Source organism: Talaromyces amestolkiae (genome assembly GCF_001896365.1).
Source record: "Talaromyces amestolkiae strain CIB chromosome Unknown scaffold15.1, whole genome shotgun sequence".
In the NCBI taxonomy this organism is placed as follows: Eukaryota; Fungi; Ascomycota; class Eurotiomycetes; order Eurotiales; family Trichocomaceae; genus Talaromyces; species Talaromyces amestolkiae.
This window is the reverse complement of record NW_024468051.1, coordinates 646,509-671,440: the sequence shown is the minus strand read 5'-3', so window position 1 is coordinate 671,440 and position 24,932 is coordinate 646,509. Positions and strand designations below refer to the sequence as shown.

At 45.8% G+C, this 24,932-nt stretch overlaps 6 protein-coding genes across 6 annotated transcripts; 2 read left to right on the top strand and 4 right to left on the bottom strand.

The window, feature by feature from the left end:
- Positions 1–293: 293 nt before the first annotated feature.
- BHQ10_007447 (uncharacterized protein) lies at positions 294–2,810 on the top strand (the record flags this gene model as incomplete). Its single annotated transcript, XM_040880143.1, has 1 exon — positions 294–2,810. The coding sequence occupies one exon, from the start codon at positions 294–296 to the stop codon at positions 2,808–2,810; it is 2,517 nt and encodes an 838-aa protein (XP_040735950.1).
- A 1,520-nt stretch (positions 2,811–4,330) lies between these two features.
- Positions 4,331–6,954, bottom strand: BHQ10_007446 (uncharacterized protein; the record flags this gene model as incomplete). The annotated part of the gene is made up of 2 exons (XM_040880142.1): positions 4,331–5,240; positions 6,839–6,954. The coding sequence occupies 2 exons, from the start codon at positions 6,952–6,954 to the stop codon at positions 4,331–4,333; spliced, it is 1,026 nt and encodes a 341-aa protein (XP_040735949.1).
- A 625-nt stretch (positions 6,955–7,579) lies between these two features.
- BHQ10_007445 (uncharacterized protein) lies at positions 7,580–9,292 on the bottom strand (the record flags this gene model as incomplete). Its single annotated transcript, XM_040880141.1, has 1 exon — positions 7,580–9,292. The coding sequence occupies one exon, from the start codon at positions 9,290–9,292 to the stop codon at positions 7,580–7,582; it is 1,713 nt and encodes a 570-aa protein (XP_040735948.1).
- Positions 9,293–15,280: 5,988 nt separating this feature from the next.
- BHQ10_007444 (uncharacterized protein) lies at positions 15,281–16,355 on the bottom strand (the record flags this gene model as incomplete). The annotated part of the gene is made up of 3 exons (XM_040880140.1): positions 15,281–15,869; positions 15,927–16,070; positions 16,147–16,355. The coding sequence occupies 3 exons, from the start codon at positions 16,353–16,355 to the stop codon at positions 15,281–15,283; spliced, it is 942 nt and encodes a 313-aa protein (XP_040735947.1).
- A 3,420-nt stretch (positions 16,356–19,775) lies between these two features.
- On the bottom strand, positions 19,776–21,206 carry BHQ10_007443 (uncharacterized protein; the record flags this gene model as incomplete). Its single annotated transcript, XM_040880139.1, has 1 exon — positions 19,776–21,206. The coding sequence occupies one exon, from the start codon at positions 21,204–21,206 to the stop codon at positions 19,776–19,778; it is 1,431 nt and encodes a 476-aa protein (XP_040735946.1).
- A 2,816-nt stretch (positions 21,207–24,022) lies between these two features.
- On the top strand, positions 24,023–24,932 carry BHQ10_007442 (uncharacterized protein; the record flags this gene model as incomplete). Its single annotated transcript, XM_040880138.1, has 2 exons — positions 24,023–24,089; positions 24,160–24,932. 2 exons carry the CDS (start codon positions 24,023–24,025, stop codon positions 24,930–24,932), a joined length of 840 nt encoding a protein of 279 aa, XP_040735945.1.

Here is a 24,932-nt window from a genome sequence, read left to right as displayed (position 1 = left end):
TCTGCACATGGCTGTTCAGCCTGCACAATAACAAAATACATGGACTTTTTCCCTGGATTTAGAAGACCTGGATGTATGTTGCTTTTTCTGCTGATGTTGCCAGCCAAACCCCGCTGCCTTCTGATGGCAAAAACCAGTCACTGACACTCGGTTTCTCTCACAGTCAGACCACCAGCTGGCCGCCAGCATTCACTGTTTCCTCGACTTTCGATCTTTCCTAGTTTGTAAATGCTCTTCATTCCAATACCATGTTTTCCCTCTTTTCTAATCTCATTCGCAGGGGTTCGCCCATTATGGCAGCCCACGATGACGCCCCAAAGTCTTCGTCCATGCCATCAACTCCACAGTCTTTCTTGTACTATGAAACTGACAGTCCATTTCCCCCATCGGGCAATGAGGAGCTCTGGCACAGCTCAAAGCGTCGTCGCACTCAACAGAGACCATCGAGTGAGACGCAATTTATTCACATGAATGGCTACAAGAGCGACAGCCAGCTGGGCACACGCTTCAACAATACTTATGTTGATTCGTATTCGGACTCCAAGACTTTTGATAATACGCAGAACAAGTCTGGTGACGCAGCCTCGGTACCCGAGGATGCCGCAGGCACAGCTGCTGAAACTGCTTCAAAGGCGAGTGACGACCTGCTTGAGGTCTCTTCAGCAAAGTCAGTCCGTAGCGCCCGCAAACCAATGGAACGCTCAACAGAGACCTCTCAGCGAGTTTTGAAAGTAAAGTCTGGCGCTGGGTCATCGCAACCGACGAATATTCAGACCTTTATCTTCAAAACAAAACTGGATCCACGGAATATTGGCTACAGAGACCGTTCAGATGAGCCTGGTACACCCTCCTCAGTGAACGAGACTCCCGAAGTGCAGATGGAAAGTTCTCCTGCTGAGCCATCAACGCGACCAACTCGCAAGACCCGCAAGTCTGAAGTGTCCAACATGCTTAAATTCAAGAGCTATACACCTAATGCTACACCTGTCCTGCGTGGCAATAATGCATCGCGCAAACCATCTCGCCAAGAGCAGTCTGTAGATGCTGAATCGCCAGCGCCTACTACTGCCGACGACAGAACATACTTGGATCCTTTTGAGCAAGATAGACGCCTAAGCCTTGATAAAATGAGTCAGTTCGAGACGCCTAGGAAAGAAGACGGTTTAGGAGGTTCTAGTGATTCGGCACAACGACGAAGCACCAGAGTCCGCAAGCCCGCAAAGAATGTTTTACTAGAGGAGGCTCCCAAGGAAACTCCTAAGAAAGAGAAATCCACCAAAGAGCATGGATCGACGACACAATCATCCAAGTCACTCGGCAAGTCTGCCAATACCACTGCAATTGAACCAGATTCATATAAATCTCCCCCTGCTCGTCAATCTGACGCAGTTTATCCGTATGGTGATGCTTTTGATCGATACGGCACACCTTCACCTGATGGTTTATCTAATAAACGCTCCTCTGGACGTGTACGAAAACCTACAATCAAGGCAATCGAAGCTTTGCAGTCCAAGCCACACAGTCGAAAGAGGCTACGAAATTCTGACCATTTTGTCGCTTCGGGTGAGACTACTCAAAATCAAGGCAAAGGTACACCAGAACCTGCCGACACTGCGAACACTTCTACTGCCCCGACATCTCGCAGTGCTAGCGGAGATAGTAGCAATGCACCATCTGTCTCTATGGATGAATTCGATAATCTCGGTCTGCAACTCTACGATTTGGCAAGCACCGCAATTGGGGATGCGGCATCTGTGGAAGATGAGGAGGCGAAGATTGCCGCATGGCGTGAGGCTTTCAATAAGAAGAGGATTGAGCAAGTCCCGACGCCTGTTGAACAAGCGGCGGAAGCGACTGAACCCGAACCAGAACCAGAAGCCCCAGCAAAGGAAATTCCACCAGTCATTGAATACCTCAATCTTCCCGGTGAAATCAATGCTGATATCCCTCTGGATCACCCTCAGAGACCACGCCCTTTTACCGAGGAAGATGGCTGGATGCACACCGGTCGCGTCAACCAACACGGTGAGGAATATTGTCTTGCCCCCGCCGAGAAATATCAATGGGTCAAACATACATCAAATTACAAAACGCCTATTGGACCGATTCCTACCCCGCCCCCTGTCCTCAAGTCAGTTGACGAGATTCGACGTGATACTATCTACGGCTTCCCACCTAGTCCCGGCAAACGAAATCTATCTCAAAGGCATCCCGGCCAAGTATGGCGATTTGAGAACGTGGAAGGTCTGGTTAGCCAGACTCCTACTCATACCAAATCACTCCGCTCATCCGACCGATCCGTCGCCAAACAGGTTGATGCCATGAATGTTGATGATTCTGGCATGAAGACGAGGTATATCCACAAAAAGGGATTCCCGCGTTTCAAACGACCTCTTAAGATTGTCTTTGTCGATTCTTCGAAACTTGCTCTACCTGCTCCGTCTGAATCTACTGCATCTTTGCGCAGGCGGCGTCAGAGTGCACCGCTCTCTGCAGGAGCAAATTCTACTCCTAGCAAGACACGAAAGCGCTCGTTTGATATGACTGATGGAAGCCACGCTGAAAGCTCCGCGCAAGCTCAGCCGCAGCGCAAAAAGCGACAGTCAATTGTGAAAGCCGACGGAAAATCAGCCCCAGGGCGTCCGAAACGTCAGTCAGCTGTCGGCACCGTCAACAACAATAAGAGCAGCGGCACTAATCCTTCGACTCCAGCGACCGCACCGCCAAAATCAACCAGCAGCGGCGCAAAACCAACCGGCGGCTTGGAGAAGCTTTCACTCAAATTTCACTTTGGAAACCACAACAAATAGCGCCATGAATTATGTGTGCATAGTCAATTCAAAATGCCGGCTAACCAAAGATGTCGCCGAAATCACCCTATTCTTACCCTTTCTTCTCTGTTATTCTACCCATTTTTAATTTGCTCTGCTTTCCATATCCTGACCTCCTGAATTTTGCATATTCCGGATCTGTTAAACATGTGCCTGATGATTTATTCATTTTGAGAGTTTTAGTTTCAATGGGATGCATCACTCTGTTTCTTTCTTCATTATCGATCATCGATTTATATCATGTATTATCCCTTCCCAAAAGCCATGTGGTGATGATGATGATGATTCATACTGTATTATAAATATCAAGTTCATCACTGAGTGTTCTGAGCGATTGTATTGTTTATTTTTTTTTTGTTTTTACCGAGTTTGTTGAGATGGATGAAGAGATGCCTGGTAGTGTTGTGGCGCAGAGCCGGTGCATGTATAATTGCGCTGTGCTGGGCTGCTTTAATGATAGATGGTTTTCTTTCCCTCTAGATTTGTTTCATGTGTAGACTTGTATTTTCATCTTGTGTAGAATCGTTGGAATTGTCGTATACCTTGGTAACGATATAATCGACACCTCATTGTTCAGGCAAAAGTTGATAAATTTGGCCTAATTTGGCCTAGTACCGTTTTTGACCTTCATCCGTCAACGTTTCTTCAAGTTCTGAAGACAGTCGTTTTATATCGAGCCCGGCCGATTGTATGCATACGAACTCTTGAGAATAAGATCACGCTGCATATTCATTGCAGTAGCTCATTGATTTAGCCGAACAGAGTCTGAGGGAAACCCATACGCCACAGAGGAGGAAAAAAAAAAGATTTTACTAAATACGGATTCATCATCAACCGAGGCGAAGCAAGCAGAAAATTATCAACCGAGTCAATAAGTATCAGCACAGCAAAAAAGCATCACTAGGGGAAAGAATAGGGAAAGATTGATAGGATGGCTTCACCCACACAACAATCAAAACCACGAGTCATCTCACCCGAAGAAATCCGCCAACGAGACTTCAACAGCTCTTCATCATCATCATTTACACAACCAACACAGAAGAGAATCACACCCGGAAGAAGGACACCACTACCAGCAAATATCGATATTAGACAGACCAAAGAATATAAATCTGCTTCTAGGAAGTATGTCTCCACTTATGTCGCGTTACGGTTGATCATAGCATTTACTGATGTGTTTCAGATGGGTATCGACGATAGTCGCGCTTCCGATATTGTTTTATACGAGTTGGGAGTTGTATGAGCGGAGTAGGTTTTTTTTTCCTTATTTTGATTGAGGTTATGCTGATTGATGCCTACAGCGTATGGATCGAAGGTGCAGAAGAGTCTTGTTGATGTAAATAGGAAGGCTGTTGAGGAAGCTTCTTCGAAGAGTTCTAGTAACTGATATTCCTTGAATTTGGTCCCGACATGTGAGAAGTGTATAATAGAAGTGAATGTAATATATAAAGGGGAAGAATATTTCAGAATCTCGAAGAGTGCCACCATCAATCGTTCAGTCAGTCGGTCGGTCCAGTACAGTAATCCTCCCATCGCCCGCCATTCCTAGCAAAATCAAGCCCATCAATCCAATCCTTCAGTTTACACCTCCCCAAATCATCGACATCACACCCATGAAGCGGCACAACCCGATCATTCACTAGAACCCTCACAAGCTCCTCTCCCTCTTCTTCTTGATCGTCCTCGGACGCGCAACGCATGACCTCAAAATACGCCCTTGACGCAAAAGGCACGACCCACGACGCCGAAAACCCCTTCGTCCCGGCCGCGGACTGCACATGCTTCGCCGAAAGCGGGGGCGTAGAGTTATATAACCCGAACGCATCGAAAATTGACACCATCGCGTTATCATGGGTGAAATCAGCGTAGAGAGCAGTATCAAGCGGGAATGTATCCGGGTCAGAGTCGAGGGTGTGGTTGACACTCGTATGGTCGATTACAGGCAGGGATTTGGTCATGCGAGAGATCAATTCGTTGACGTAGCCGACTCCTCGGGTTGACCCCAAGGGATTCCCGGCGCCGAAAGCGTAGTATTTCTCTAATGTTTTGTAATAGTCGTATCCGTACCAGTCGGAGATACTGAAGAGGTTGCATAATGGTGAGAGTGTGCCGTTAGGATTATTGACGGTTTCGAAAGGGCAGAGGTCCATCAGGAGTGGGATGTCGATGAGTGCGAGGTTGACACCGGGCATGTGTTCCATCATACTCTGTAGGATTGAGATGGCGAAGATGTTGAGGAACTCTCGTTGGACTTCTTTGACTGGGCTGCCGTCGGAGAATGTCTCGCAGGTTCCCGTGTCTAGCGTGTTGTTCCATTCGCGACCTTCTGGGATTATCAGATCAACCGAAGTATTGTACTGTGACTTATCCGAGTATGGGTCATATATCTTCGCTTCATTGTACCCGTGACTAAATAAGTTCGCCGAAGCAATTACGCGATCTGAGCCAGATGCTCGCACAAAAGGAACATTGTGTCTGGCCAACTCTCTATATCGATTGTAGAAAGTAGTACCCGAATCAAACATCTCCACTTCACCGAACGTAGTCAAGTCATCGTCTCCAAGCGTGTATCGATAGTCTCTCAGCAGAGCGTAAATATCATTTCTGTATTCTTTGGCTGTCTGTTGAATCCTGTCTATAAGACTGACATACTCTATACTTTTGTGATAAGTGGGATATCGTGCGCCATGCCGAGAGAGGACTTGCACAAATGTTATGTTGCATTTCGGTGGTACTGCAGGGTTGATTTCTGACTGCCTGCGGAGTGAGAAGAAAGGCGAGTACTGACCCCAGTAATGCGATATGTCTGTGACATCGCTTTTATGATAAATATAAGCAGATGCAAATTTTTTTGTCAAGGAGCTAATGATCGTTGTTTTTAGCAAGATGAAAACACGATGTCGATCGTCTTTACATACAATGATATCCCAAAACTCAAGAGTAAAAACACCCCAATCGCGATCGCAAAAGACCTTCTTGGAGACTTGAAGCGTCGTGGTGGCGCAGATTGTGCGCTAACAAGCGGCCTGGCTTCTTTGTATTCATCGTCCGAGTCGCTGTCGACAGCGAAAACGTCGTCTTGAGGCCTCATTGTTGGAGCGCTTCCCACAAGGATGAACACTCTATTTCCGTGCGCGGAGTTGACTCAACTAACAAACCCTCACCACGCGAATACGTGATGTCTATTTAACCAATACCTATTGGACTGTTCCTCTTATTCAATATCAAAGTCGAAACCAATGAAAGAACGTGGTGTTTGCATGAAAGATCAGAGTTGAAGCCGAACACACCTGCCCTGGTTACACTATCCACTGATTGGTTGGATGCCTCACACGTGTGTGGCCCCTTTTCTCAGGCAGAAAAATGTGCCGCTCATCTTCACCATCCACCCAATTGTATATGTCCCGCAGGAGTTCTGTTCGGGTATTCTCGTGGCAGACTTGCGCATGTTGTCTATATTTCGAGTTGAATAAGGCATTCTGTGAGATATCTAGGCGAGATAGAAGGACTGTGTTCGGAATCCCGAACGAAGGCATGGTTCAGTGCTATAGATCGATCGGATCCACAACAAGTGAGATTTTGAAATAAAGTAACGTCCTGTGTGGCAGCCGCAATCGAATATTTTTTGCTAGAAATATATGCCAGGGCAAGTTCTCTCTTATAATTGACATCGATATGTGTGTGCGTGTGTGTGTGTTTCTGTTCATGACTCGCACGTTTTCACTATTCTCTATTGGGGCGAAGGCCGCCGAGGGTAAAACCTCGGGCTTCAATGTCTATATCAGATTTATATCCTCCGTACAGAGAAGAGACTTTTTGGCGCATTTCTATGGCTGCCGTGGTCTTTTAGGGCTTCTATGTGAGCTTTAGGTATTTGCTAGCTGCAATGGTCCACATACACTCCATGACCCGCTATTCTGATAATTGACATCGGTAGTTGAATTGTCTCAATTTCTCAGCCCTCTAGGACATGTGTGCCAAATCATCGCAGATTTGAGCAAATATACCAAATGCTGCGGTCGCTACGGCCAGCCATATCAGCCATTTGAGCAGTAGTCGAAGACTTGCTCAGGATCATGTCACGAATGAGCTCATGCTGAGATGCTGCCAGATTCGGGGCCATTTCGAACTTAACCAATGTTGGAGAAAGCGAGTTTGCCAATGAATTTTGGTGGGCACCGACGCTGTATGTAATCCCTTATTGTAAACAATCGAATGTTCTGGGATGAAACAGTAATGAGAGTTTAGGGAGGAAAGCGATATCAAATTTCACTGTATTGTATATAAAATTTATCCCAATGACTGATTCAATTTGACTACTTAATGGTTGAAAGTATATAAAGAACACCGAAACTCACTTATCCCAGTTTCCCCGTCGTGCGACGATCCACTCTTTAGACAAAACAAGAACGCCAAAGACTCAATGACAAATATGGGACGAGTGGTACTGTACAGTCTAGGAGGCAGATGGTATTCTCCAACAGATATTATATGTATTTGTAGGTTAATGAGAAACAGGGTATATGAAGCCTGACGCGAAAAAGACACTCCACTTCACCGATCTGATCATGAATAGTTGATCGCGAATGAGAGAATGAAACAGAACCAGGACGCCAGAAATGCGGTATAGGAGAGAACGACAAGTATGAAGGTCCGAAATGTAGTGAGTAGGATGAGAAGGTATACACAGAGATTAAATGGATTAGGAAGAGGAAAGGAGCCTCTCATGAGAGAGGATTTGAAAGAGGTCACCTCATATTTGGCATATACCGCACATCGTCCCGATAAGGATGATGTTGATAATTACCAGCAGGAGGATTCGCGCTCTGCCACGATTCGGGGTGGTGTGAACCTGCAGCAGACGATGCATACGACAAAGCGTCAGAACCAGACGCTGGAGTAGGGAGCATGCGTTGCGTGGTTGATGCCAGTGACGAGGAGGTCCCGGTGCTAATACTCTTGGACATCATCTCTCCCCCAATGCCAATGGCTTGTTGATGTGAATCCGCTGGCGACGGCTGATCACCAGGACTAGCTGTTGATTGAGTATAGCGACGTTGAGGCGCAGGAGAAGAGGGACGAGGCGGCATCTGCGCGATGCCAACGTGTTCACTCAATGTGTCCCTGAAAAAGTTTCTTTCGTTACGATAAAAGTCTCTTTCTTCAGTCAAAAATTGCATTTGTTCATTGAGCTGGTTGATCCTCTGCTCAAGGGCAGCTTCGTTCTTTTTTCGGTTGCGGAACCGTCTTGAAGCGTCACTGTTTGCTTTTCGTTTCTCGGCTTGGCTTCTTGATCCGGATTTCAAGTCAATGGTGACTGGGATCATGGGACTGCCGCTATACTGAACCTGATTTCCTGCTTGACTTAGCAAGTCGGTTGGGCCGGGATATGCAACGCCGGAATGAGCATCATCACCATATCTTGAGCCACTCATACGACTCGGCGTACGACTCAAAGGGTCCATGCCCATGAAAGGAGATTGTGAGGCAGAGTCCAATCCCACTGACGAAGGAGGTAGCGATGCAGACTGTCCCAGAGGTGGAAGTATGCCCGATGTAATAGAAGGTGATGGCACGAATGAACTAAACGTGGAATGCGGTGTACTGGGGCTGGATGCTTGTGAACTTGGATTGGTGGCCAGTCCACCACTGAGATGACGGCTGTGTTGATGGAAAGTCGGAGTCGAATGGCGAGAAATTTGCAGAGGCGGTGGGTTCCGGCCGGGGATCGAGACGGCCAGTTGTGGTGAGTACCTCGATGTTGACGAGTACTCAATGGATGTTGCAGTCGGACCTGATGATCCTCGTCCGTGTCCCGGAGTGCTGTAGACACCTGCAGACAACTCTTGCACAAATGGCGATTGAGATACCGTGACTTTTCCTGCACCAGTACCGCTGTTGCCTGTTGCACCAACAGATCCAGTACCGATGTTATGGTTTCCACTAACACTGGCGTGGCGTAGGGCGGGCGAGACGGGTGTGATGATACGACGAGGAGGGTGAGGTGGTGAAACTGACGATCCTCCGGCGTGCTGAAGGTATGGTTTGCTGATCGACTTTGAGATGGGAGCGAGGAGGGGTGAGGAAGAGCTACGTCGTTGAGGGGACGGAGGTAATGTAGGAGGTCGAAGCAACTCCATCGTGTTGTTCCTGTTGTTGCTGTCTTGGGTAAGTCGTTTGTCAACCTGCGAGTTGCCACCCTCGGTGGGATTCAGGATGGATTGAACTCCAATAATTGACCGAGCATGCGTCGACGATTCCAGTCGGGGCTGAAGGACGGCGGGCTCGGGCCAAGGATATGGTCTTTTCGTACCTGCTGTCTCGCATTGGTGTGATTCATTCGATGGGTCTTGTTGTAACAGGTTTTCGTTGCTGTTTGCCACTCTTTCTTGCTGCTCCTGTTCTTGCTGTTGTCGCTGCTTACGAACATGAAGACCATATTCTGGAGAATTTGAAGACATGGGCGACAATGGTCCCTCCTCCTGAGACCACGATCGCGGCTCAACACATGGCCGTTTCCTTCCCCTCTCAAGATGCCCGTTGCCCTCCAGTAGGCTTGTCTGAGAGGGGAAGGCGGACGAACTGTTTGGAGTATAGCCCCCCAAGTGACGATACTGGTCGAGACCGTCTAGTGATTTGGGGTGGTGGGTAACGGGGTAAACACTGATTCCCAATGCAGCCACTTTGACTATATGATCCTGATTCTTCTTCTTTGAAAAATACTTTTTTCTCCACGAGTTGGCGTGAAAGCCAATGGGCCGAGTCAGGATGGAATGACAGGTCCAAAAAGCTGAGTAGCGGTCACGAACCGAGGCGAAGTAGTCCGAAGGGGAAAAACAAATGTCCACAACCAAAAGTGTTTGAAAGTCGAATGTATCAGCGAGGATGCTGAATATCGGAGGAATGAGAACGGACAAAAACTCGATCAAAGATTAAACAGGAATAGAAGTGAGTGTGTGATAGATATGCAAGCAGAAGAGTAGTATGTATGCAATATGTAGACGAGTCTATGTAAAGGAGATGTATGAACAATGTGTGTTCCGGTTGTTGTATGCACGTAGATATAGATGTGTGTATGTATGCAGAGTATATGTCGAATTATTATGATATGTTAAAAACTGACCTTTGCGTTGAAGGTGAGATACCCATGTATATGTACATCTTGGGACGCGCCCCTCCACTCCCAAAAAGATCGGGGCAGCAGGGATTGCTCAAGCCCTACTCAGATAGGCTATGGGACAAAAAATTTAGCGTTTCAGCGGTGTGAAGCAAGTAAAATTAGAGTAGATACTAAGTAATGCACAGGCAAGCACATTTCGACTCGTTTGGGAAAAAGTAAATAAGTGACTAAAAAAGTAAATTAGGGCGGCTTAAGGTGATGCAAAAAGAAACAAAGGTGAATGCAGAGCATGGCTCCGGAAGGCGGAAGATACATGCCTACTTTGCTAAGATCGCCTTAACTGGAACAAGTGACAGGAGGTCCTTTTTTTCTTCTTAGTGAACTTAGTGGGAAACCCCCATTCGGGTGATTTCACCTACGGTCACTACGTAGCCCATTCCCAAAAAGGACCCTGCAATTGTTGCTTGGAGAGTTTGTTTGGAACAAAAATTTGGGGCCGGGGATCCGGGAAGGAGAAGATAGCTTTGCAGCTAAGAAGTTGACTGGAGTCGATGGAGATGTGGGTACGGAGGTATGGATACCAGGCGCCAATTCCATAGAAAGGGAGGAGGGGTGGAGGAGACACGTAGGTGGCAACGAGTGAGAGACTGAGAGTTGGTTATGGCAGGCCGTAAGTTAATTAGTGCGTAAGACATGAGAGAGCACTATGAACTAATTCGTTTAGCCGAAGGTTAGGCTCACATTTCCCATTTAGGCTCTAGGCTTATGGGGCTTTGTTGTGCATGAAGAAGGGCGCCCAAAGATGGTATCCCGGGGCATGTTTGGCATATTCCTTAGCTGCAGCATGCAGGATGCACAGTGCACACTGGAGCAAGAAACCTTGTTGCTTTTCGACGACTTTCTTCTATTTACTACATACAACTGGCAGGGTCTGAAAATGCAAATTGTTCGCTTGATTCTGCTTGGCTTCTGTAAGAGATGCTAAGCGCTGCAAGTCAAGGAACAGGGTATTTAGTGTGTACCTGGTAGACAAAGAATGCGTGTTATCCTGGACCAACGGACTAGGCAAGGTTTAGACGATCTAACACTATTTATGACACATGCACAGGAAAGATTAATCTTCGCGCTCTCTATGGTTCAGGGCTACGGGAGACGTAGTCGGTGCGGCCCGCTTCATCACAACCCACGTTAGTTAAGGGAGCATGGCTGGTGTTCTGAACGATGGTGAACTCAGAATCTCAGATACGTAGAATGGACTCAATGGGGCCCCTGGAAGAGCAAATTAGCGGCCCGACAGACCGCTGAGCGACCAGCGTAACCAACCGCAGCCTAATAATTAGAGGCCCGCTACCAGAGCTAACAGCGTCACAAGCGGTATTGGTTTCATTATGATTTGGCCAAGCGGAGTTCGGCCGGCCACTCCGGGTTCGGGTTGGTCAAGTCCATTCAATGTTGAGCTTCATTGTATTCAATTAATATTTGTTCCTTTGTCTGGCTTGTTGCTTCGCAATATCTTTCCTTGTATGACAGAGATCTCCGTCATACAAAGGGCTTGTTCTTGCTAGTGACAAACGCGCAGCTCCTTTGTCTGGTCTAATCATCGACTAGTAATGCTGAACTAGTATCAGTATGTCGTATGCCCGTACGGACCTTCGGAGAACGTGATTGTGTGTAGCATGTAGGCCCCCAAAAACGAGCCTGTCAGAAGTGGAACCGATGGGATTCGGTTTGTGAACGAGATTGACCCACCGGGTCATGAAGCTTTGCTCTTCCGGCCGCAATGATTTGGTCCCTGTTTCACATGATGCCCCATAAGACAGCATTTCAAATCCCTAAGTTTGGCTTGTTGTACGTGCTTCTGACTAACTACGTATGTAGTAGTTTGTCAACTGACAGCCGCTCATGGTTCGTCGATTGGCCTGTGATTTGTTCGAGTGTCCATATGACTGAACTTTGAGAACTCCGTACCTGAGCTTCTTGTTAGCTTGTTAAGACTTGATCAAGCGAGCAATGCTGCAGTGGGGCCAATCCCGAAGACCTACGAAAATCCTAAAATGGACGTGGGCTGAACGAGTTCAAAATCATTCTAGGCTTCCGAACGGCGAATGTTGTCTATAATACAATCAAACTAAAGTACATACTGCATGAGGATAAGTTATATGGAGACAAATTTGCGAAGTCACCGCAGACACATCCACTTGTGGATATCTTCCTACGTAGCGGGCTACCGTTGCTACGGAACTGGGACAGATGAATTGGGTCTTGGTTGTCGTCTATAATACTATTGACTAAGTCAGGAAATACAGTCGGATCGACAGCACATCACTGAAAAGTATGACGAAGCTGTGAGCAAATTTTAGCGATATTATTAACAGCGTTGTTAGTCTCGCTAGTGTTTTTGCTTGATAAAACAGTGAAGTGTATCATCGTTTTCATCATCACCAGTTGTTGATCAAAGTCTAATATATTGATCGTCAACGTCATGAAAAAGCCCAGCTACAATTTGCAGGGCGTTCCCCAATTTTTCAATTGACTCACATCGATAGGGAGACACCTATGAAAATCTCAAAGCCACCACTGGTCTTTTCTTCCTGAAGAAATTGCCGGAATAGGCACAATCTGGCCCTCGTCCAGCATCTCTCCGGCATTTGACATGCTTTAGTGGCCACTCTTCGAGGGTGGCAGATGCAGCACACCCGGGTCGGGCAGCGCCGCAGCAAGTGTTCTGAAGAATTGCGGACACGTTCGCAGGCGTCGCACGGTGGACAATAAGCTAACCCCCTAAAGCAACTAAGTCAGCGAGACTAGCAGGCTAGTCAAGTAGACATGCAGCCGGAAAAGTCACCCCGTCAGATCATTCCGACATTTATGATTTTGTGCTTCTCGAATATAACAAACTATATGTTATATTAATATATTGAAACATTTAAGACATTTCGAATCAAAAACTTGGCAGGAGTCAAATAGTGGTACTGCATATTAATCAATTTATATTGCTGCCCAGGGATTTTCATCCTTTTAATATCGTGCCGAAACGTCTAGAATTGTCAGTTCGTTGCAAGTCTCATGTTTTGCAGGAGAAAATAGATTAAACCCGCCATCTTGACGGCAATTATGCTTGAACTTTGCTGAATAAGGCTTTAGATCATTTAAGTGGCTATTACTGATCAAGATATCGATGCTTTGATGACTATGACAGTAACGTGATCTCTCTAGCCCTGATCAAGTGACTGTCCTGCCAACACACTTAATAGGGGATACTAAGTAAAATAGCAGTTTGCATCATTATGCAATGCGAAAGCAATTCTCTTTGCTTTTGTCTCGTCAGATAAGCCCAATAGGACGCTGTCATAATAGCTTCTTGTCATAGACTTCAAATGTCGATCATGATAAACGTTCCCCTAAGCTACGGACCGTACCTATGTAAGCGTGGTGGATCGCCTTACCTATGTCGACATGTATCATGCTGATCACCCCTGAATCTTGCGATGGCCGGCATCTCACCACAGTCACGACTTTCACTAGCCGTCTCTTGTCCATGGGATTGGGACCTCACCAATACATATTGGGTTACCTCTGCGTGCTAGTGAATGCATGCCTTACCCAAGTAGGCATGTAGTGATCACTTGTCCCGTCATCTCTTAAAAATAAGAAATTTGAAGAAAATTAGGTTCGGTCATTCAGTATTTTGTGTGCCAACTATAGTGCTGGACCACTAGAGTGGGCCATAAGCTTCAATGGCGGGAGAAACGGCCGACCAAGCACTAGCAACGAAGTCGTAGATACAATACAAACAACGCGTATGTCTCCTTCAGGGGACTTGGATTTCTGGACCTAAAAGATGGCAACAATATAAAGTAGAAAGAGATTCCGTCTCGAGGTGAAATTTCTAGTCGATTTAGTATTTTGTGTATACACCAGTAGCAATCGATCCTTTTTTCAGCAATGACTTGAATCCTCTAAGCGGCCCACGGCTTATTCTAAGGGAGACAGGCTTTTCTCTTTTGACTAAGAACGAGAGATAGACGAGTCTGGCTTGTCTCAGCTGCGTGTAACAATTTGTGACAGCTGATCTGCATGCTGCTAAACATTCTCCGGAGTAAAATAAGGTGATACACAATTAACGTCTTATGCGAGTTATCAGCAAACTTCAATGTTCTAGAATTATTCAAGTCAAAGTTGATGCTCCACGGTATTGACAATCAATTGGTAGCTCTATTTCCATGGCGGCGATTTTTCACTTTTATGACACTATGTTGGTCGGTAATGTCAACACAACATCCAACAGCCCCGAACCACATACTCGAAGTGGTATATACATTTGACTAGCATGCGGCAGTGGTCTCGCACCTCATATGCACTATTCTGTATATAGATAACTTCTGGCTTCTGGATACTACGTATACAGCCAAGTCACCTAGCTTCCTAAGTGTTGTCACACAGCCCACTAGTGGGCGGGCTGCACTTATGCACTCTGCATGACAAGCTCACATCCTGCACGCCGATGATCAAATCGGCGGGCTAGAGACTTGGAGAATTCAGATAAAAATTGTTTTCCCATCATGCGCTAAGCCTCTTAGGAGTAAGTGCGTGCTTGCGTAAAAACTAGGCGTGGGTACATGGACAAGTCCGCGCTTTGAAAGCCCTTGAGCATTCGTTCTTTCTGAAATTCAATTGGTTTCTACCTCCCTGTCACGTTGTTATTCCCAAATAGGACACGAATCAGATTTCACCGCTCCTTGTGAATTTTTCTTATTGGTTGCTCTTTTCTTCCCGTACTTGATTTCGATACGAGTCAGTTTCATTTTTTTGCCTTTATACTGGTTCCTTTTCATCACTGTGGCTTTCATTTTCACAACCTTGACCGACAACCGCGGGTTCTGGCGGCCGAAAACCGAGCCGTAACAATGCCTCGGGAAGCGTCGAGTTCTCGAGGAAGACTGTTTTCATTTAATCATGAAATATTCAAGACGAGATTACGCTACAATCTAACAGCTATGCTGCTTAGTGACCCTGGGTACAATAGTCGAAACCCAAATAATCTCCTACATAGGTTAGGACGTCGGCGATTGGAGCAGCTCCTCCCAACTAGATTTGCACGGGCAGGAGTTCTCTCTGACACGTACCTGGCGCCGCCACAACTGGTCTAAGCTTGTCACTAAGGAGTGAAAAATGGGCATCCGTTTACTCTTTCCAGTCTCTACTCGGTAGATGGATCATATGTGAGAATATATTCACGCGGCTCCAAAGTAGCATTGTCTGCTTTCTAGTGCTGTCCACTTATTTACGTATTTGATTCAGATCTAAGGAGTCTGCATGGACGAATGCTTCAAGATCGTCTCCGGAAGACATTTCGAGGCTTCCCCTGTATACCAACATCCACTTTATACACTTTTCCACCCCATCTAGCTGACTCAGGGTTCTTATATGGCTCTTGCTCCATAGCCGTCATGACGATCAGCTCCGACCCCACGAACTCCGGGCAAGTAACAAACCGTGTAGGGAGTAAGATCTCTCCGGTAATTTCACCCCTTGGATTGACTCGAATGATGCGACTTCCTCGCCACACAGCAACCCAGAGATTCCCCTCAACATCCATAGCAAAACCATCTGGTTCGCCATAGCTCTCTTCAAGCGTTAGAAAATCGCGCTTGTTAGAGATTGACCCTGTACGCGCGTCGAAATCATAGGCGTATATCTTCCTATGAGGCGAATCGGTGATATACATGATGTCGTCGGCGTTATTCCAACCCATTCCATTGGGTGTTGTCATTTGGTGCACCATCTCGTGCAAGCTCATGTCTGGGTCTAGGCGGTAGAGGGTGCCCGCATCTTTACCCTGTACATATTTGTGATCGGTAGTTGAGCCTGCCCAAAAACGACCTTGATTGTCGACTGCCCCGTCATTGAAGCGCAGTCTAAACTCGCGTTTTAGCTTACACAAAGCGACTTGGTGAGTACAAAGACCAGCTTACCTATAAGCGTGTTCCTCTGAGGTATGTGTGCGATGAATATAGGTTAAAGCACCTGATTGGTAGTCCATGGTAGCGAAACCGTGTTTCGCCGCCACCACGATTTGCGTGTTATTTCCCGAGTCATCGATCATATCAGCAGTCACACTAAAAGTGAAACAAGCAACCGGTGTCAGTATGCATAATTTTTCTTGTGATTCGGCTGGGGAGAATAGGTGCATACCCAATAGGCGATTCCGTGTGCAATACTCGCATTGAGCTTGGTCCCTTTGCGAGATCAACGAAGTAGACTTTCTCATAGTCGAGGTCGATGAAGCGCAGCTCATTACGTTCGGCTGTGTAGAATGGTCCTTCAAGCAGCCCCCCGCGTATATCGAGATATGGCTCAGTGACTGTCCATCGCTGGATATTGGCATTAGATGCTGCCGTCATCTCCGGCGATGTATGAATCGAAATTGATACGATTATAGCTTTTTCGGAAATGTTATTCGTTGTTGACTTCTATTTTAACGAAGAGTCTAGCAATCAGGGATTTAAAGACCAGGATAACATGAAAGTTGTACAGACTCTCCAGTATGGAGACTCCGGAGAAATCCCCGAGTGTGGGGGACCATGAAGATTTCTCCGAATTATTTGTCACGTTGCCGTGCGCAGAGAATTACAGATCAGCTACACTGTTGTATATTCATTGAGGTGAGAGTTTCTTCAAGCCATCAAAATTTGAGTACGTGAAGCAATGTTGGTTTGAATAGAGAAGCTTTGGGCAAGGTGATATTGCTTCTTCTGCCCCTCGAAAGATATCGGTGCTGGTCCGTCACACCCCACGGGCTCGCTAACAAGGCTTTCTTCATTTAGCACTGACGAAAGAGACTAGGCCAAGCAAAATGACTGGGTGTCATGTGATTCTTCGTAAAGTTTTGTAGTATGCGACAGTCCCTGCTCTACCCGATTGATGTTCCCTTTCTCCGTACTCATCTCCTATCCGAGAGTCTGGATGTCATGTAAAATATTAAATGATATGCATGTGACTACCCGGGCGCATGCGCTTTGTACATTGGGCCAGGAGGCTACTTGAGAGGACCAAATTGGTGATGAAATTTCGAAAATTTCAATCCGAACTCTAGATGCAGGTGATGTATAGCATTTAGATTAATGACATACTTGAATCGCATAACGTTGTACCTAACATCAAATATATGATCTATCAACACTTCGATCTCGGACATGCATATGCAATAGATAGATCAATAGTGTACATGACCTCCTTTGGACTCGACGGTCGTATCACAGTCTGATCTCGAAATTTCCCTGAACAGATTCATGTATAATGCTATGAATTATACCTGCCTAGATACATATCTGTGCATCAAAAGGCACACTAGCAACAAGGTTCTGGGTGACAGGTACCCATGCATGAGGGCCAAAGACGATCTCGCCCTGTGATCTATCGAATAATCGCACTTCGATCTTTAATTATTTGTTGTGTTGTATAATATACTTTCCACATTGGGGACATTAATTTTGACACGCAGCGGCACGAGCGCAAATACGAAAATCTGAAGTATCATTTTTCGAATGGACCTTACTTCACACACAATGCGACCCCCAATTTTGAACCCAACCAGGCGGACCGATGTTATGTATGTGCTGTCGCCCGTAAATGCAGTCAGCACTGTTCCATAAATTATAAGCAGTTCTGATTTGGGCGGTTCGCGCGGGTGTGCTGATATGTGTTTCCAGATGATACTATGGTCCAGTCAGAATGTGTTGTTCCGTCACACTCTCAACATAAACTTGTAGCGATAGCTGCGACACAGGATTCGATTTGTGCGCGTGATTCGACTTCGGTTCCATTTCGAATCCACAGATCGAATTTCGAACGCGCCAGGAGGATGACGCTATATGATTGCATTGGCCGGTAAGTAGCATTCAAGCCAGTTGAGATTGAAACAAAAAAAGCTGTACATCACATAAGCACGGGCATTGCTTTTTTCAAGATTTTAATCAGAATAAATTTCCAGTATCCAATTGGAATTTAAGAATAAAAGAGAGTTTGCACCATCACGCACTAACAAAATGCTTTATGCAATATGTATAATGGGAGCACATATCCGAAATCGGCTTGCACTTCCCCTCTAACGAGTCGGAGATTTTTGCTATGTCACTTCAAGGTTTCTTTGCTTTAGCTTCACGCAAGTGTTTGACGAGGAAATATTGGTTGATCAACTTTGATGGGCTGTTGGCTTTTGCTTTTTTTTTCCCCATTGCTCTCATCCAGGCAGCTTATTGATGAATATCAGATATCGATAATCTGACTAGGCACTGCCACCAACGTTCGCTAAATGCAGGTATTTATAATTGCTTTTTCTTGTCTTTCACTTCGGGTTGTCCGACTGCCAATCCTATCTCACCTACGTATTGCGTGAACCATTCAAAGTTATGTACGTACAAGACGTTTGCATAGCTTTAACTAGCCTTACTTCCTAAGGCCATGTGATGCAAATGCTATCTAAAACTAACTATAGCTACGCAGCGCGTAACCGTGAAAGCGTTGCCTCGAGCAGATCTTCCAGGCAAGCGAGAACGTGCATTGAATCCATGTACGTAACTGCATCAAGCCGTTTCAAACAAGAATCATATCATATGCATGCGAGTACCAGGAACTAGATATGTAACAACTGAATCTTTAGATGTCTAGAATAGGGGTAGATACGTAGTTGTGTGCTCCCGGGAACTTTTGAACGTCCCAGTCCATATGCGCAACAATGCAAGTAGTCGACAAACGGTCAGTATGAGCTATTTATTTCATTGTCTGTTGTAGTACAGGGTAAGATTACTTGCTCTCGTCAACTCGCCCAACAGCTTATTTCCGTTGTGGATTGGTTGCGGTATCGTTTAAAATAGCAGCGGATTTGTAGGTCCTAATGTCATTGTGTTTTGAAGCAGTCAGCTAGCTGATATTAATAAATCGCCCACTTAGCTAGTTGTTATTTGATTGATATGAAAGGAATTGGCATGTTTTCCCCGTCACTTCACTTCTCGCTAAGCGGTAGCACCGGCACGATTTCCTATTGTGTGACATAATTTTCGATCATCTGGTGGAGTATGTCCCTATTCCATATAATCGGATTTCATTGTCCTGCATTCAAGTCGCAGCATGCATTGATCATGTGATGGACCACATAATATCAACATGGAACATGGAACTCTTGAATCTGGACATATCGTAGTACCAGGACTCGAATGTTGGTTCTATTTTGAGCGAGTCTAGACTTCTCAACATTCAACAAAGACTGCTGTAGTTGGTGATACAGAAATACGAGATTATCGTCGTTTTGCGAGAGAAATCAATAGTGTCAAGTGCCGAATACCGAGACTTTGATGATGTAGTGATAGGGACATCGTGCAATCAGATAATTTTCGGAATTATTGGATTGGACACAAGCCTCCAAGGTTGCTCTCATAATCAAGGCATTGGAGCACCTTTGATCGAATTTGATATATGGCCTGGATTCTAAGGCCCTGACTTTGTATTTTCAAAGTAGTAGCCTTAGAGACGTACCATGAGAGTCGCACAAAGTAGCATCATATTCAAATTGCTTATCATTAGTATAGATAGTAGTAATAAGTCAAGAATTACAGATCGTCATCGATACAACTCTCATTTCGAACAAACTTTTCCTCTAAAGGTAGCTCATCAACGACAGCAGTCATTAATCTGTGCGGCAAAACCATCGTACTTAGTCTCGTTTCTTCCTTGAACGATTTAACATGTAGTGACAAAAAGACCAAGTCTATCACTATGGTTAGCGACGAAGGTACAGTAATATAGGAGAAACGATTGGTTGAAACTTACGGAGCTGGATTGAAATCCTCAAAAAAGTCCAAATTCGTACTTCCAGCATTCTTCAACTCAAAAGCAACCGTTTGACCAGCCGGGCATGCAAAAGTTGCAATAGTATACGTATTTCCCGGTGACACAGTCGTCACACCAAAATCAACCTTGATTTGCGGCGCGTTGGAGAAGGATGTGGAGGAGCTAGCCGGTGCTTGCAACTCCAAGAATCTGATGGCTCCATCACCACTGAAGGTGAATGCGGATGTCTCGAGTTTATCTTGTGTTGGGAACAGAAAGACCAGAGAGCATTGCTTGTTTGCCGAGTTGGGAAGGAAATCAAAATTGAATATTGAAGATATCGTCGACGTGATTGTGCCATTGAACGATGTTCCAGCGACTTTGTTGGGCGATGAGCTGTCGATGGGAATGATGAGATGAGGGAACTCGAAGCTTCCATTGATAAGATTCGTGCCACAGCCACCGCCTGAAGGTCCTCCGCCGCCTCCAGCTCCAGGAGCAAATCCACCAGGTCCGGAGGTTCCTGTTGGGAGTATTCCACCAGTAGGACAAAGTCCAGTTGCACAGGCACCTGTAGGCGTTGCGACGCTCGAGTTAGCAAAAGGAGGAGGTCCAGGTGCAGTAGGCACACCACCTGGTGCACTTGGTGTCCGGGGCCCTGAAGATTCTGCCGGAGTGTTAGGCGCACCTGACGTCGTTGGACCACCGGGTCCACCACCTGGCTGGCCCGGAGGAACACCTGGGCCTGCAGGAGGAACTTGAGATAGTGTTGTAATTGGGCGCGAGGTAGAGCCTTCAGGAGGTGGGGGAACTTGTGGAGGAACAATTGGGCTTACACTAGGACTAGGACCTGGGAGGCTGCTTGAAACTTTTGGCGGAGGTGATATTGGTGGAGATGGTGATATTGGTGGTGGGACAACAGGTGGTGGTGGTATGGGTGATGGAATCGATACAGGTGGAGGTGATATAGGTGGTGGAATTGATACAGGAGGTGATCCTGGAGGAGGACCCTGAGGAACACTTGGCGGTCCTGAGGGCGGCTGTGTTGGTGCTCCTTGACATCTGTCGGCATGTAGCAAGATGGGTTGACACCCGGTCACATCTGACGGAGGTGGGTTTGTATATATATTAAGCTGATCACTTTGACCTGACACGCAGGCCACAAAGTCTGTGGTGGCATTATGGTGTAACGTGCCGGAGGAATCTATGGAAAAGGAGGGTTGTGGACTTGCTCCAGTATCACACTGTAGCTGTGATGTGGGTGCTAGAAGCAATGGATTGATTAGCACCTTGTACAATCGTGGGACCTCCACGCTGAGACATACGTGTAAGAAAACATCCACGTCCATTCCCATCCTTAATTGCTCCAGAAGAGTCGATGCAGAACTGGCCAGGCTGCAAACCGCTGCCGAGACGTACTTGACCATCATCAATCTGGCCTACAGGTCCCGTATTACCTCCAGTGGCTGACAAGCCGAAGCAACATATGACAGTATCTCGAGTAACCAGGGCGTTTGCTGTGGCTATCACTGCAGCCACCGCCATTGGAGATTTCATGATTAGAGTGCTAGTATCAAATCCTGAGATCAATCAGCAACTTTTGCTATATCACAAAGGAAGTTCATCCAGACGCAAAGTGTATCCTCACGTTCTCAAATGGTATGATAGTGACCGGTCTGACCTTGAGGATGTGTATATCAGGCCAAAAGGCGTATTGCATATGTTTTTGCGTTTCCCGTATGGTACAAACCACTATCAGCCAGTTTCAAAACATTCGAACTAGGTGATAAAGGGAGAGAGCCACTAAATGTAGGTAGGGAGAAGTTCATTACCGTCAAAACTAAGGCGACAGAGGCAGATTATATTATCAACGACGATCTTCAAGAATGTCGGGCTTTAGGCTGAGATGATGACGACTATTTGAGCGTCATTTTGATTTCTTGCTGCTGTTCGCTGGCACGAAAACGATTAAGATAAAGCAATGAGGCGAAATGGGCTCACAGCAACCTGTTAGGTGGCTTCTTGCGGCCGTTATTTTGCCATCAAGCAGCTTGAATTGCACGGAACTAAAGGCGACTGAAAACATCGTGAGTGGCTATATCGGTCATTCAGACCGAATTACTCGAAACTGTTGCCCGAAGCCTTCTATGCAGTCTTATTTAATGGAGAGATTTATCCGAGGTGGCTCAAAGACGTTGGCCCATAAAGTTTGAACTCATGCGAACAGTAACCAAGGGCAGGCATACGACATCCAGAGTTTAAAGACTGGCTTKCCACGATGACTATGTCATCGCTATAGCTATCTATACCACAAATATATGTGGACCTGTTCAAGAGGAACTGCATATGTGAAAGAGGATCGTTGAGAACGAGTTACTTCTTAATGTGTCTAGTTTCTACATATGGAAGTCATTCGAAATAGTAGCGTACCGAAAGCCGGAATCAATTTCCATGGACAAGAGCACACTTGTGAGAGTAACATCTCAACTGCAAGAGAGGTATTACTAGACAAATGACGATAAGATTGTGAAAAGGTGAAAGTCGACAGGCATTTAGTCCCGACAAGTCAAGCAACGGAAGGGTTTTCCGACACCTTCCTAATACTGAATAAGGCTTTAACCGTAACTCAAGGTCAGTTCTAAGGGCAAATTCGGCTCGAATTCTCCCAGGTATCAAGATATAGCATATCTTTTACTGTTCATAGCTACTTATCTCATAGCTCTTTACTGGCAGCATCCTTCCGAAGCAGGAATTGGGTGGAAAAATTCAATAATAGTGACTGAGTATTGAATCAAGTCCCTAGCTTAAAAGCAACGAGAGGTAGTATGATGATATTTATCTAAACTCTTCATCAAAAGGCATGACATAGAACAAATCGACCAGGCATAGCTGCAGAACAGCTGTGATGAGTTCTCAAGAAAAAAATGATCGTCAACCAATTACCGCTATTTCCCTAGGCTTTTATCTTTGTTGCTGCTTTCCAGCAAGGCGTTTGTCTGGCACGATTCATGCATTCACGGCCTTGTATGTTCATGGAAACTTCCGTCAAAACGGTATACATAACGTGTTTTTTGAGGTCATGGTACAAAAAGAAGAAGCGAAATTAAGGTTTTTCTTGAACGGCATGAAGCATTAGACTACAGTCGAGATGCCATGCCAACAGAATCATTAAATAAGTAAGATGGTGATTTATTTCCACCTTTTGAGACTTTTCAACTGATATATAACAAAATAAAAAAGCTACTATGCCTAGCTACGCCAAACTTAAGGCCAAACGCAAGGCCACATGCGCGAACCGCAAAATGTGATATTTGTAAAGATGAGTCGAGTCGAACCCCGGGACATGTACAGAGCTAGCTGTTCAAAACGTTTTATGGGTATGAAGACTGACAAGAGGATTCTATAGATGATGAATCAAGAGACGAAAACATGTCAACAACAACTTCGACTGACGCCATCGACTACAATGAGGTCATTTATACGCCAACAAGAAGCAAGGACTTCACAAGCTTTTCCCGAATCTCATTAGTAGATATCAGACGCCGAGGACTTTCGTTCCTCTCCTTAATAAAATGGCCAAGCATCGTCACGGCTTATCTTTCAGTTAGTAGGATACCTGGCCACAAGCTGTATTGAACGTGAAGATGAGAGGAAACAGAAAGACGAGTATGATTCAGCTATTCTCAGAATCACCGCCGCCGCCTAGGGCTTTGAGCCCTGGGCTGGGACTTTCCACCACGAAAGAAAGAAACAAATAAGCACAAAAAAGACCTCTTTCTTGTGCACGATCATCCTGTGACCTCAAATTTTGGATCCCCTTCAGTGTATCAATATGTGTCCAGCTAGCTCTAGTTAAGTATAGAGTGTATGTCTAGTTCAGAAAGCGCTGCTACATACTCTAGGATTGAAAAATCATAAACAGAAATTGCCTAAAAAAAAATTCATAGCAGATAGTAATCAATGACTTCCACGACTAGGGCATTGCCCTGAGGGGCATTGGGCGTTCGTTTGTTGTTGTTTCTTTCTTGCTCGTCGCACTTTCCCTGCCAATTTTTGACTTTGAAAATCATCCTCCTATTTATTGTTATCTTACACTGCCCATCTGCCAGCTTCGTTTCACCCTCTGGACAGCAGCGATTCTACTCCTGCCTTTCATAGAAACTCTAAGTTTGAGCGCTATCACCAGACTCCTTTCAAGGGGAAACAACCTGACCTATTTGTTGACTCGACTAAGCGTCTCACTATGGACATAGACAACGATACCACCATTTCTACCGACGCATCTCCAGACAACAGCGGCCGCACCAATGGTTAGTGCTGACAGTAGCATTAACTTTGATATTTGTAAGAGATTGATGCTGACTTTGTCCTCTATCACAGTGAACGCGAATATCTTTGGCCAGCTGTTCGACACAGCGTTTTTTACAGCTGTGGAAAGGATTGTGGAGACGGCCGTCGAAAAGGCAGTCAAGAAAACAATCAGCCCAGCTGTGGATGATGCTGTGGATAAGGCTATGAAGCAGGCTGTCCCTGAAGTTGTACAAACCGTTCTTAGAAAAGCGTCCCAAGCAATATGTGAACGTTTCGCCTTTGACAGAAGTCTACCCCTCGTCACGAATTCGGAAGATTTCAACATCGTGGAGGACTTCTCGGAGTACGCCAGTGACTTCATCTTGCCAGATTGTACATACAACATCTACTGCGAGCTGCGGGGAATGTACCGTATAATCGGAATCGACGAGAAGCACGAACTCACTCTGATGTCCCCCAAAAAGGCAAAAGGCCGAAATGTCTCGATCTCTTCCTACGAATGGGAATGCGGAGAGAGAGGTGGCTTTTATTCTTTCTACAACCAACTGTTAAAAAAATACCTCTCTATCCATTATGAGAATATCAAAGGAGTTCTCTTAATGGCGTTTAGCGAAGATCACGACAACCGCTTTGGCGTCCAGCGAAACTCAAAAGATGCGTATAAGCTTCAGCATCTGTGCGATTATTATCTCCTACCAGTCATCCCTGGGTGGTCCGAAGAATTCTGGAACAGTGACGAGACGGAAGTAGATGCGATTATGGAAAACACCAGAGGGCCTGCGATACCCAATGATGACTTTGTGTGGAAGTTTAGAAAAGTTCGCGATTATGTCATTGAGTGA